The sequence below is a fragment of the Serinus canaria genome, chromosome 27, assembly GCF_022539315.1.
Source record: "Serinus canaria isolate serCan28SL12 chromosome 27, serCan2020, whole genome shotgun sequence".
NCBI classification, from domain to species: Eukaryota; Metazoa; Chordata; class Aves; order Passeriformes; family Fringillidae; genus Serinus; species Serinus canaria.
Genome location: NC_066340.1, coordinates 2,994,095 through 3,006,779, shown reverse-complemented (window position 1 = coordinate 3,006,779; position 12,685 = coordinate 2,994,095). Strand labels below are relative to the sequence as shown.

At 45.7% G+C, this 12,685-nt stretch overlaps 1 protein-coding gene across 1 annotated transcript; it reads right to left on the bottom strand.

The window, feature by feature from the left end:
- Positions 1-106: 106 nt before the first annotated feature.
- On the bottom strand, positions 107-11,156 carry LOC103821563 (potassium inwardly rectifying channel subfamily J member 3). Its single transcript, XM_050985687.1, has 3 exons — positions 10,495-11,156; positions 4,099-4,315; positions 107-2,126 (listed from the first exon to the last, which is right to left on the bottom strand). The coding sequence occupies exons 1-3, from the start codon at positions 11,143-11,145 to the stop codon at positions 1,588-1,590; spliced, it is 1,407 nt and encodes a 468-aa protein (XP_050841644.1). The 5' UTR covers positions 11,146-11,156; the 3' UTR covers positions 107-1,587.
- Between the last annotated feature and the right edge of the window lie 1,529 nt (positions 11,157-12,685).

Sequence of the window (12,685 nt, the reverse complement as noted above, 5' to 3'; positions counted from 1 at the left end):
TCTGCCCCACAGCAGAGGGGGATTGTGCCCAAGGATGGGGCCTCATCTCCTGGATCTGCTCTGCTGCCAACACACACAGGCACAGGAGCAAAGAACACTTGAGACCTGAGGTGGATGTAATTTTATTTTATACTAATTTTGGCAATTCTGGAGAGCAGGGAGAGTCATCATCAGTTAAGACTTCATGCTGTCATCTAAGTACTCCATACAAATACAGTTGATAAATAAAAATACAGATTTTAGCACATACATACTGTGAAATTCATGTTGAGAACAGATAAACAACAACAAGCAGCACATCTTATCCCTGCATAAAACAGCATTTTCCAGTTTCCCACTGCAGACAGATCAAAAGCAAGAAATAGTGAGTTCTGCAAGCCAAGCTATTCCTAGCTTGGATACATCATTTTACCATCAAGGAATGCATTGCCAAACAACATGGCCACTGCCACCCCTTTTAATTAAATTGGACTGAATTTTGTCCATGTAGCAAGAGCAGAATTGATCCTTCTATTGGAGAGTGCTCTGGTGAAGAGCACCCTGGCTGCTGAGCTACTGAACGCTGTTTACAAAGCAGCAGGGTGTGTTTATAGTTACCAACCAGGAACAAAAAAGCCCCTCTCACAGACAGAGGTGGATTGAGCTGAACAGCAATAAATATCAAACCTACAAAATTACTGAGAATCATATGTAAGAGGGCAAGTGCAACAAAATGAAAATTAGCAACATCAAAGACTACCATTCATTAGTAAAACTCTGAGATGTGTAATGACAGAGCATTATTTAGCACTTTGCTTTTATTTATTTACTTACAATGTCTCCAAACTGGAATGTCATTTAGTAGCAGTAGAAAACATGCCAAGAAGCTGAGCTACTGATCTCAAGTTTCCTTCACAGTGAGTGGTGATATGGCCATTAAAATTCAGCATGTGATCCACCAAATCAAATGCTGAGGTCTAATTTTGGACAGGATAAAGATCCTCACGTGGGCCAAATGACCCAAGTGGTTATTGCACACTGCTTCCCCACCTGCCTGAGCATGGATGAGACACTGGGGGCACAGAGGGAACGTGCCACAGTCACTGGGAAAGAAGGATGGACCAGGAAAGCCTCTTTCCAAAGAGACAGCTAGACTAGGACTGAGCAGTGCCACAAATTCCTCTTGTGTTCTGCTCTTCTGCCCATCAGGAGCAGTCCAGGACCTGAGCTGCACCAAACCAGGTTCCAGCTGCTGTTACACCCCTCCTGCTTCCATCTGTGGCTAAGGATGGGGTCCTTGCTTTGGGGTAGATTTGCAATGAGCATGCTGACAAGCATCATCAGGGCAGGAATCTCTTTGGCATGACAGGGTAAAACCATACTCAGTCCTGTTATGCTACCTAGATTGGGTCTGTACAGAGCAATTACACAAAAAGGATCATTCCACCTGAAAGCAGCAGAGCCAAGCTGTGACTTTACAGTGAAACAACTCTTCCAGGGCAGCAGTCTCAAATGCAGTTTATAACAACAACTTCTGTTTCTTCAGCTCTTAAAAGAAGCAATCAAAGTTCATTTTTCAAAGTTTGGCAGGGAAATTATCTTCCAATTTCACTCTAGAACACCCATACCTGGAAAATCCTTCTGTAACTCGAGCTTGCTGGTGGACTGAGTCAGAGCCTTGGCATTTACTTTTAAGGCTTTCAGCTGCATCCTGTGATCACTGTCTTCACCATCAGAGATGGGACTTATTTCTTGAATTTCCAAGAGATCTCCAGTACTGAAAGTCTTCTCTGTGTTACAGGAACTCATTCTCAGGGCCCTTGGTGGAAGGCCTTCCTTCCTCGAGCTGATCTTCTGGAGTTTAGCAGGGAGCTTGTTCTTCTCTCCTGCAGCATCAGCACAGTCAAGAGGACAAACCTGCTCTCTCCTGCTTTTCTTCTCTAAAGGACTACTCAAGAGAGATGACTGGGACAGGTTTTCTTCTTGTTCTTTGACACTGTAAGGAGGAGTGGGGACTTCAAAGGTGGCATGGAACTGAGAATAATCCACCCGGAAAAAGCCATCTTCCAGAGACATGACTGGCAGGAACCTGTGCCCCCAGAGCACTTCATCTTCTGTGTAGGAGGTCCTGGCTTGGCATGTCATTCCTGTGCAAATGGACAAGAGCATTCAGTGTGAGCAAGCAGACTGGCACATGGAACCACAAATACATGAGGCTGACAGGTAAAAATGAGTTTCAGCCAGCAAGGCAATGATTTTATAGGTTAGAAAATGGGACAATTGCTCCTAGACAATCTTCTGATTGTCCAGTCCTGACTAAATTTTTATGCAGACTTGCAACCAAGCCTAGCAAAATGTAAAATTAAAACAGCATCAACTTGTGTGCTGATTTCAGCTGGGACAGAATTTATTTTCTTCACTGTGTCTAGTATTGGAAGCAATTAGGTCATCCTAAAGCTTCCCTTTTTCAGGCTGAACAATCCCAATTTAGCTTTGACAGATTAAGTAATACTGTTTCTTGGGAGAAGGAACTATTGCTTGCCAGAGGCTGACAGACAAAAATCAATTGCAGCCAGCAAGGCAATGATTTTATAGGTTATAAAATGGGGCAATTGCTCCTAGATCACCTTCTGATTGTCTAGTCAAGGGAGTGCCTGTAATTGACTAAATTTTTATACAGACTTGCAACCAAGCCATGGCAAAATGTAAAATTAAAACAGCATCAGCTTGTGTGCTGGTTTCAGCTGGGACAGAATTAATTTTCTTCACTGTGTCTAGTACTGAAAACAATTAGGTCATCCCAAAGTTTCCCTTTTCCAGGCTGAACAATCCCAATTCAACAAGGTTATGAATGCATGCTCATCTAAAAAAAAATGATTCAGGGTAAGATGAGGCCTCTGCAGGGATCCAAAGATGCCACACTCAATGTGAAAGAGCATTCTGCCCCAGTGGATTGTGTGTTGGTGTGGAGAGCAATCAGAGATGGCTGCAGCAAAGGGACAGCCCTTTTCCAAGCAGGAATGAGGCAGCTGCTAATCTTTGGAAAGGATGAGAAAGCTCTCTGATTAATCAGAGTTTAATAAATCTCAGAAGGAAGAAGAAGATCAGAATGCTGATGACCATACTGAATGATTTGGACTTTACAGTACTCAGGGATTGTTGATAAAGAGCTCCTCATATAACTGGAACCCATTTTCATGGGATTCATAAAAGAATTGAGTCCTCAAAACAAAAGGCCACAAAATCAGCTGTCATCAGAACAACACCATCCCCAAATTTAAAAAAGAAACACAACTCTTCTGATATTTGTCAATAACCACATATGCCTACAGTCTCTGTGACTATGAGGTCTGTATTTGTGCTTAAAACTGGATTTCTTACTCTGAATTCAAGTCAGTGCAAGCTAGGCTGTCACTGTCATATTTTCTGGAAAAATCCTTTCACCAGGATTTCTTCTCCTGGGAAGCTGAGAAGCCTCAGAGAAGAATGAAAACAATAATTATCTGATTGCTTCTCCCTGTTTTGCTGCTTTGGAATGTGGTCTGGAGATTGTTTATCCAACCTGTGAATTGTTTTCAATAATGATCAATCACAGCCAGCTGTGTCAGACTCTGAGGAGTCAGTCAGGAGTTTTCCTTATCATTCTTTGTAACCTTCTGTTTCCTTTCTCTGTTCTTTAGTATAGTTTAGTATAGCATTCTTTAATATAGAATATAATATCATAAAATAATAAATTAGCCTTCTAAGAACATGGAGTCAGATTCTCAATTCCTCCTTCATCCTGGGGACCCAGAAAATCCCACACCAGGCTGGAAGGAATTTTGCAGCACTGGCAACTTTTAAAGTTGAGCTTTCTTTCAGAGTGGTGGTCCTTGGCACAGAAGGCTGATGAGAGCACTGAGCTGCTGCACACAGGGTGGCAGGCTGTGTCCCTTGGGGACTGGCAGTGCAGAGCCCCGTGGGCAAGGGAGGTCTCTGCTCCTGGTGAGAGCCACTGGAGCTCTGCAGCACATGGCAGGACATGCTGGAGCATCCAGCACTAACAGCTGCCTTGCTAAAAATATCAGCACTGGAAACAAAGATTAAAAATCAGAGCATGCAGGTTATTCCAAGCCTTACCGGTGGTCTCGACGATTCCTTCGAGGATGACGACGATTTCAAACTGCTCACTCCTCAGGGACCGTTGTGAGAGACAGAAAAAGGGGCTCTCCGAGTTAATCTCATGGCAGATGGTTAAGGGGGAAACCAAAAACAGCTGGTCAGCCCCAGTTCCAAATCCAACATCCAGCTCACACTGGTCCAGGGGCAGAAACTCCCCCTCCGGGGTCTGCCTCGACTAAAGAGAAAAAGACGATTTAACAATCACTGTGTGAGGCAAAGCATAAAATCAGTGCAGTAAAGTTTAAACCTGCCTCTTGCATGGCACCATCAGCTGCATGTGGGAGGTCTGGGGGCTTCCTCGTGGAGAGGAAATAATGCTAAATACTGTGGGGCTGCTATGCAAGATAAATTTGATTTTCTTATTATGTCAGTGAATCTCACCACCTATAAAATTTACTGTGACATATATACATGTGTGTGTTTATATATGTGTATATATATTTTATATATTAATGTTATTATACATAATACAATACTATCATAAAAGAATAAATAGATCGTTTTAATTGTGTTGCATTTTGGAACATTGTTCACTGAGAGCAAGCCAAAGGCAGCAGTTTTCCACCAACTCAGATCTGACTAGGGTTCTGTAAAGAAAGTTTCTGTCTTTATAGAAAATCCCCAAGCAAATAGTCTTCATATTGTCTCCCCTCTTCACATAAACCTTAAAAATGCTGATTTTATAACTGCCTGGTATTTGCTGGAGATTACACACCCAGCTAGGCAGCAGCTGGGGCACAGCTCATTATTAAATACAATCCATGATTTCATCCAGGTGCTGCCTGCTTGTTTTGCTGCTGAGGAAGAAATATTCTTCCTGTCTAAATAACCAAGTTCTCCCGTGCACAGGAGTGACACAGGGGTCTCTTTGAGCCAGCTCCTAGGAGCTCTTGGAGATCTGTATCACACCTGAGATAGCTCAGCCACCTCAAGTGACATAAAATCAGCAGGATGGCTTCTGAGGCAGTAAAAGGCAAAATAACAAAACTCTTTACAGAGAAAACCTGAGCCAGGGGCAGGAGGCTCTTGCTCCTGGTAAAACCCCTCACAAAAGCCATTAATTCCTTTGTTCTCTTCTTTTTCTAGTGAATTGCTTAGGTGGGACCTTTTGGCCTCTGTCCAATTGTCCTTAAGTTTGAGGTGAAGTCCCCAGGTCCTATGAAGTATCTTTTTACCTAATTGAGGAGAGAAACTTCTGCACTTTTATCCATTTTTAAGGAGCCAAAAGATAACTTAGTCACTCCAGGGCACGTTCCTACACAGGAGACCAAGATTCAGTTTCTCCTTTGCTGCTGAAGACAGAGGAAACATCAGCTGATTGCATGTGAAAGCATTTTCACCAATTATTTATGATCTGAAAGGTAAAAGTGCTGTGAGATAAAAGTGATCAACACTTCCACAGCAGTCATGACAGTCTGTTATATGCAAAGGTAGAATCAGCCTAGTGCAAAAACATCTTTTCTCTTTTCCTGCAGACCAACTCTGCTTTTGCTGCCTGGCTGCTGCTCTTGCAGTGGGTGCACCAACTGATTGCCCAGGTATGATCTTTGCTCCAAGGTAAAAAACCTGTATGAGCCAACATCTAAATCTTAAATTGTCCCAAATCTTCATCAAATACACCAAAATGTGCCATTTTGCACAAGCTGTTGCCTGACTTGAGAACTGTTTGATCTACACACCCTTTTTCTTTGTGGAAGAGTCTTCAATCAAATCCTTTCAATAGCAAACAAATCCAGCCAGGATGGTTAGAGGTAACAGATCTGGGAGAAAGCAGAAGGTTGTGTTTGAGGTATTCAGGACCTTACGTGCAGGATTGATTTATGCAGGGCATGGAGGATTTTTAAGCTTGTTTGTTGAATAAAAATAGGTTAACCTGAATGAAGAGAGCTTAACAGCCCCAACAGGTTCAGCCTCCTAGCCAGTGACCTTTGTGTTACATCCACAGCTTCACTCAAAGGAGCACAAAACAAGAGGCCAGAGGGCCATAAAATGTCAGGAATAAGTCTGGAAGGAACACTTGTGACTCTTTATTTTGACCATTGACATAACACAAAGGCAAGTAAATTCTGCAGATTAATACATGTTGAACAAGGGAACAATTAATTAGAAATGCCCTAGCTTGCAATTTAAATGTGGTCAGAGATGGATAATCTAAAGGTCTCAAATAATTCTTCTACAGGTTAATTGCTTCACAGCTAATGAAAAAAAAAAAAAAGACTCCTGTGTCTTTAACTTTCTGCCACTGGATCTTTGTTTCCATTTTTACTGCAAGGCAGACTTCCACTGCATCACCACTTGGTCTGTTTTAGTGTCTGAACAAATACACCCTGCTCTTCAAATCTTCACTCCAATCCTTTATTCTTTCTCTTTGCTTTTCTAAACCTTGTTTAATGCATAAACATGCATATCTCCCTTTAACTGCACATGCTGCAGGTATTATTATTATTATTATTATTATTATTATTATTATTATTATTATTATTATTCCTGTCAGTTCACTCATTAGAGAACTCACATAATTATGTTTTGATATCCAGGGGGACTAATTAAGTACTGGAGCAGAAAAAGTGGGACTCAAAAGATGGAGCACAATCAAGCTTGATATTGTAGAGAAACATATCTAGGAAAAAATCTAGAAAATGCTGAACTGGTACATGCTCATTGCTCCTTCCCCACACTCAGACTATCAGCTTGCAAGAAGTGTTATTATATTTTAAATTACTGGAATACAAAGTATATGGAATAATGGAATAATATGACCTTGTTACTTTGATACCATGGTGGAAGATTTGTGTGGAGTTTTTCAGTTGTGACACTACACCTGGAGCTCCACAGATAATTCCTAGGATCACTGCTAGTTTTTATTTTATTCTAGTTGTAAATATGACCTGTGTGAGCTGGGCTTGATCAGACCAGAGCAGAGAAGGCATGGAGGGGGATCTAACAAACATCCCAAAACCGGAGAGGAACATGACCAAGAAGAGAGAGCCAGGCTTTTCACAGAGGTGCCTGGCAGGAATGGGAGACAACAGGTAAAAACTGAAACCAGGGAAGTTTGGATTGGATTGGATTGGATTGGATTGGATTGGATTGGATTGGATTGGATTGGATTGGATTGAAGAAAAACATTTCCATCATGAGGACAGTTAAGCTGTGGAAAAGCTTGCCCAGCAACACTGTGCAGTTTTTTTTTTTTTCCTCAGAGGTTTCCAAAACTAAATTGGAAAAAGCCCAGAGTAACCTGGGCTGCTCTCCTAGCTCACCATGCTTTCAGCAGAAGGCTGGACCACAAATTTCCTGAAGTTCCTTCCAATCTGAGCAATTCTGTAATATTAAAAATCTTTTTTTTTTTTTTGCACTTTCTGCCCTACTTATCAGCTTATTGAAATCACAACATAAAGGGTCCTCTTACTTATTTCCAATGCCTGTCACCTGCCATCTGCAACGTTTCTGGTACAATTTTGTTTGCTTTCAGCTTATCAAAGCTGTAAATCCAGCCTAAAGAACAGGTGCCTGCTGGTTCTAACCCAAAGCTCACTGCTCTCATACTTCACAACTGCATTTTTAAAACTATTGTTAGCACATGTTGAAACTATTGTTGCTCATGAAACTAATGTTAGCACATTTTAAAACTTTTGTTGAAAACAGGCAATGATGATTTTACATTCCTCAACTTTCTGAACCAAAATGTCCTATACTAGCTGAAACACCACAAAGACAACTTTCCACACCAACACTCTCATGTTTATCAGTGATACATGTAGTCACATCAAGAGAAGGTACAAATATGTGCTGTGATTGAGTTTTATAAAATCAGTACTGATTGCCATACTGGTGGCTGCTGCTTTAGGCACACTAGAAAGGTCCAGGAATCAAGGCAGAAAAATACAGTTCACTGTGACATTAAAAAGTCCAGGACTTGAAACTGCACATTTTCAGCTGCTAGTTCCAAATGGCTTTTTTTTCCTGTTTCCTGCCCTAGGATTTTGCTTTTCCAGCTTCTGTAGCACTCAATGTAAACTAGAAAGACTTGGATTTCTGGAAAAGTCTTTGCTGAAACACGCACAATTAATCTTGTAACTGTTTTCCAAGCTCTCCACAACTCAGTTTAAATAGAGCCTCAGACTTTTGCATGGTATCACTCTGCCATGCTGCTGCAGAGCCCCTGGACCCAAAGAAAAGCCAGCCCAGTGTGGCAGCACCATTTTAATCCACTGAATGGATCAGGGCATTATCACTCTGTCAGGAAATGCTGCTCAGACAAACTCAGGTTAGTGTACAAAGGTAAATCCTCAGAGCTCCACTGGTCTCAGCAAAACACCACATTCACTGCTAAATGTATCTCCTAGCTCAGGTACAAGAATGGGATGTGGTTCTGCAGATTCCTTCACTGTGGCACAAAAGAAAATTCTGGCTACCTGATCAGGGGCAGGAGTGCAGCAAGATCAGCTGCAGGGAAGTGCAGAGGGCACAGCTCAAACCACAAAAAGGATTTGCTGAAGACAGCAAGCAAATTCTGGCACCTTCACCCTGAGTTTCCAGGACACAAAAAGTTCCTTTAAAGCAGCTGATGGAGATTCAAGGGTGACCTGAAGAGCCACCAGTGGCTCCCAGAATGGTGTGTCCAGTTCAGTGACAAGGATTTACAGAGACACATGGGAACCAATAGCACACCTTGAAATGAGGATGAGGAGGCAGCTACTGCACACTCAGTTCTAAATCTTCTCCTGTTCATAGCTTGTGTTTGTCAAAGGTCACAAAGCAGCTTGAAGAAAACATGGATGATCATACAAAAAAAAATAAAATCAGTAATTTCTCACTGATTCATTGTCTGGCCTACAAAACAGCTATCCTAAGACACAATGGTCATGCAGGTCCATCAAATGTCCTTCAGTTTTCTGGCCCAGTCACCTGCACACCAGCATTGTGTAACAATAGAACTGTCAGCAGAAAGGACATCAGGCTGTACATGTGGTGTCTTATTTCAAAAGAAAATAACTTGCCCTCTCTGTAAAAATACAGTGTGACCCCACTTTCATTCCACTTTGACCTGCATTCCATTTTGAATGATAGAATTAAATACTTTAGAGGAGATTTCTGGAGGATAAAGCAACAAAAACCATGGCTCAGCTGGCTTTCCAATGCCTACAAAAATTGCTCCAGTGTAACTCCTCACAGCTTGTTCCCATATATATATATATACACACAACTTCTTTTTAAATCTTAGCAGATTCTCCATTTTAAGTGGTATTATGTAGCAAGAAAAATTAACAGCTCTGTCTAGCATTCAGCACAGAACAGATTTACCACTCATATTTACCATTCAGATTTACCACTGCCCCAACACCTTCTGCTTCTTTGCTTATTCATGCAGATTATTAAATAGGCCAGAGAGAATTACCAGATAAGTACGGAACATTTATAACACTCAAATATGATATCCTGAAATTAATCTCATCACTGGGATCCAGCTTCTGACAGCTGAGGAGATTCAGAGCTCCACACCAAGCATGCTCCCCTGACAAGTTAGAGCTGCTGTGAGATGCTACATTGTTTAGAATTTCAGTGTTTTTCTTCCATTCTGCTCCAGCCCAATTTATCTTCTCGACCTTCGTGACTGCCAAACCCTTCTGGGTTTTGTTTGTTTGTTTGTTTGTTTGTTTTGAGGTAATTATTTTTGGGGTTTTGTGGTTTGGTTTGGTTTTGCTTTGTTTTTTGTTTTATGATCTTTTGAATCCATTTTCTTGCATTCTGAATTCTCCTGGCCATTGTCAGTGATTAATAAACAGATACTGGTGACAATCAAAGGAGCATCTATACAATCCCTCTGAAATGCTGTGAGGTCACCAGCTGGAACACTGGGACAAGGGGCTGCGAGGTAAAGCTCACCAAGTTTCCCCAAGGGGAAGAGGAGGTCAAGGTTGATCTTTATCCTAGTTTAATACCACCACAAATCAATTCCTTATTCCCAGCCATAATCTCTAAGCAGCATGCCTTAGTACCCGTCCTTGGAGCTGTCCTGCATCCTGACACATCCATCCATCCATCCATGCTGAGCAGCCTGGCTTTCTGCCAGCCTCACACCCCACTGGGGGCACTCTGATGAGACAGTTCTCCCCTAGCCCTGCTTGGCTCTTTCATGGCTCCTGCTGCGAGCAGGAAAAATCTTCCACAGCCCTTCCCACCGCCCCTGCCACCTCCTCTCCCCCGCCTGCCAAGGGACAGCACGGGCAGGGCACAGCTGCCAGCTGGCACCGGCAGCAGCGGCTACACAGGAGAATCCCCACTGTGCCCACCCCCTGCCCGTGCCACCACCGCCACGCAGGTGCCCTGTGCCACCCAGTGCCACCTCACCTTGATGAGCTTGCAGCGGATCTGGGCAGACACCATGTGGCTGTTGCGGAGGTTGCCCACACGGAACATGAGGCAGAGCTTGGCATCGCGCTGCGAGATGACGGCGGCGCGGCTGAACATGAGGGTCTCGGCTCGCTTCTTGGGCTGCGACATCTTGATGAACATGCAGCCGATGAGGAACGCGTCCACCACGGAGCCCAGCAGCGACTGGAAGAGGAACAGCACGATGCCCTCGGGGCAGCGCTCCGTGATGTAGCGGTGCCCGTAGCCGATGGTGGCCTCGGTCTCTACGAAGAAGAGGAAGGCGGAGGGGAAGTTGTACACGTTGGCCACACACGGGCTGTACGTGTCACCGTGCGCCTGCTGCAGGTCCCCGCGCAGGTAGGCGATGCCCCACCACATGGAGGCCATCACCAGCCAAGCCACCGTGTAGGTCAGCAGGAAGATGAGCAGGTTCCAGCGCCACTTGAGGTCCACCAGCGTGGTGAAGAAGTCGGAGAGGTAGCGGCTGCTCTCGCCGCCCAGGTTGCCGTGCTGCACGTTGCAGCGCCCGTTCTTGTCCACGAAGCGCTGCCGCTCCCTGCGTGCGCTGCAGCGAGCGAGGCCCACGGCCTGGTACTCGTCCCCAAACTTCCTGCGCACGGCTGCCATGCCGCCGGCTGCCCCGGGGCTCCGCGGGCACGCCGGGGATGCGGCGGGGCGGGAGGCTGAGCGCACCGCGCTGCCTGCGCTCTGCGGCCGCCAGCCCCCGGGGAGCTGCGGGATGCCCGCGGAACCGGAGCGGCGCTGCCAGCGCTGCACGATCTCCAGCGGGGCAGGGGAAGGGCCGGAGCAGCTGCGGCTGGACAGGGCAGACGGCAGCAGGACCGTGCCGCCGGCGGGGAGAGTCAGGCTGGGCTGGGGCGGGGAGAGCCGGGATGGGGCGGGGAGAGCCGGGCTGGGGCGGGGAGAAAGGGGTTGGGATGGGGCGGGGAGAGCCGGGCTGTGCTGGGCTGGACTGGGCTGGACTGTGCTGGGCTGTGCTGGGCTGTGGAGACAGTGGCTGGGCTGAGGCTGAGAGAGCTGGGGTTCGGGGCGGGTCCAACGCCGGAGGTGTCTGGTCGAGCCCAGGTAACCCAAGGTAAAAAAGACCCAAGTGATGCCCAATACAATCAGACCACCTGCCAACTGATAGCAGACTCTGTCCTTGAACTCCTGTCAGTGCTCCTTTCAATAACTCCCGCAATTTATAAATAAGTGTGATGTTCTGTGGTGTGGAACATCCTTTGTGCAGTCCATAACCTGTTCTGGCTATTCTCCCACTCAGCTTTTGTGTGCACCTCCTGACTGGCAGAGAATGAGACATAAAACAGTCCTTGGCTTAGGATAAGCACTGCTTAGCGACAACCAAAACCATCGGTGTGTTATCAACATTATTCTCATACTGGTTGCAAAACACAGCCCTGTGCCAGCTACTAAATTAACTACTGATGTCTTTACAAGTAATTTAATAGATGAAGATGGGGGGGGGTTAACATCTTTGAAATGAGTTTTAATGTCTCTACTGACTTTGGGCAGCAGGTTTGTTACCAGCCCGGAGAGTCTGGCTCCTGAGATAGACACGGGTCTGCACAAAGCTGAACTTTGGGGTAAAATGCCAGGCTCAAGGGGGATATGGGGTAGGCGGTTCGGGAAGGCTGCACCCTCATGGTACCTTAGCAATGGGGAAGGGAACAGGGCACCGTGATGCCAGGAGTTAAAAGGGAGGCTGAGTCCTCGGAAACCCCGAGAGAGAAAACCCCGCGGGCGTGTGCCCAGTGAACTCTCTTCCTTTATTCGAATAAATTAAAGGACGCCTATGTCTCCTTTTTGGACATAGATCTCTGGCGTTTTGGACTTTCCTGACAGTCCCCAAGGGTGACTTCAACAAGGGAACTCCGGAGGCCGGGCTGAGGCAGCGCCCAGGTCCGCCCGGAGCTCCCCGGGGACAGCCGCGTCCGGAGCTGCGAGCTCTGGGGCGAACCCCCGGAGCGGAGCTGGCAGCCGCCAACCCTGACTGTGCTGAGGCCCCGATTTCGCTGTGAACCGCTGCTCCGGGGCTATCCAGCCGCTCCGGGGCTATCCAGCTGCTCCGGGGCTCGCCGCACCTCAGGCCGTGTCAGCTTGGGGGAGGGAGTCAGGGAAGGGAAGGAGGGAGGCGTGCGTAGAACGG

What these genes read in the sequence shown, in the direction of transcription:
- LOC103821563 (XM_050985687.1), bottom strand. Translation starts at nt 11,145, where the DNA reads ATGGCAGCCGTGCGCAGGAAGTTTGGGGACGAGTACCAGGCCGTGGGC. An exon ending in TCCGCTGCAAGCTCATCAAG is followed by an intron (nt 4,316 to 10,494) that starts GTGAGGTGGCAC and finishes TTTTCTCTTTAG; the next exon opens with TCGAGGCAGACCCCGGAGGG. An exon ending in AGGAATCGTCGAGACCACCG is followed by an intron (nt 2,127 to 4,098) that starts GTAAGGCTTGGA and finishes CCATTTGCACAG; the next exon opens with GAATGACATGCCAAGCCAGG.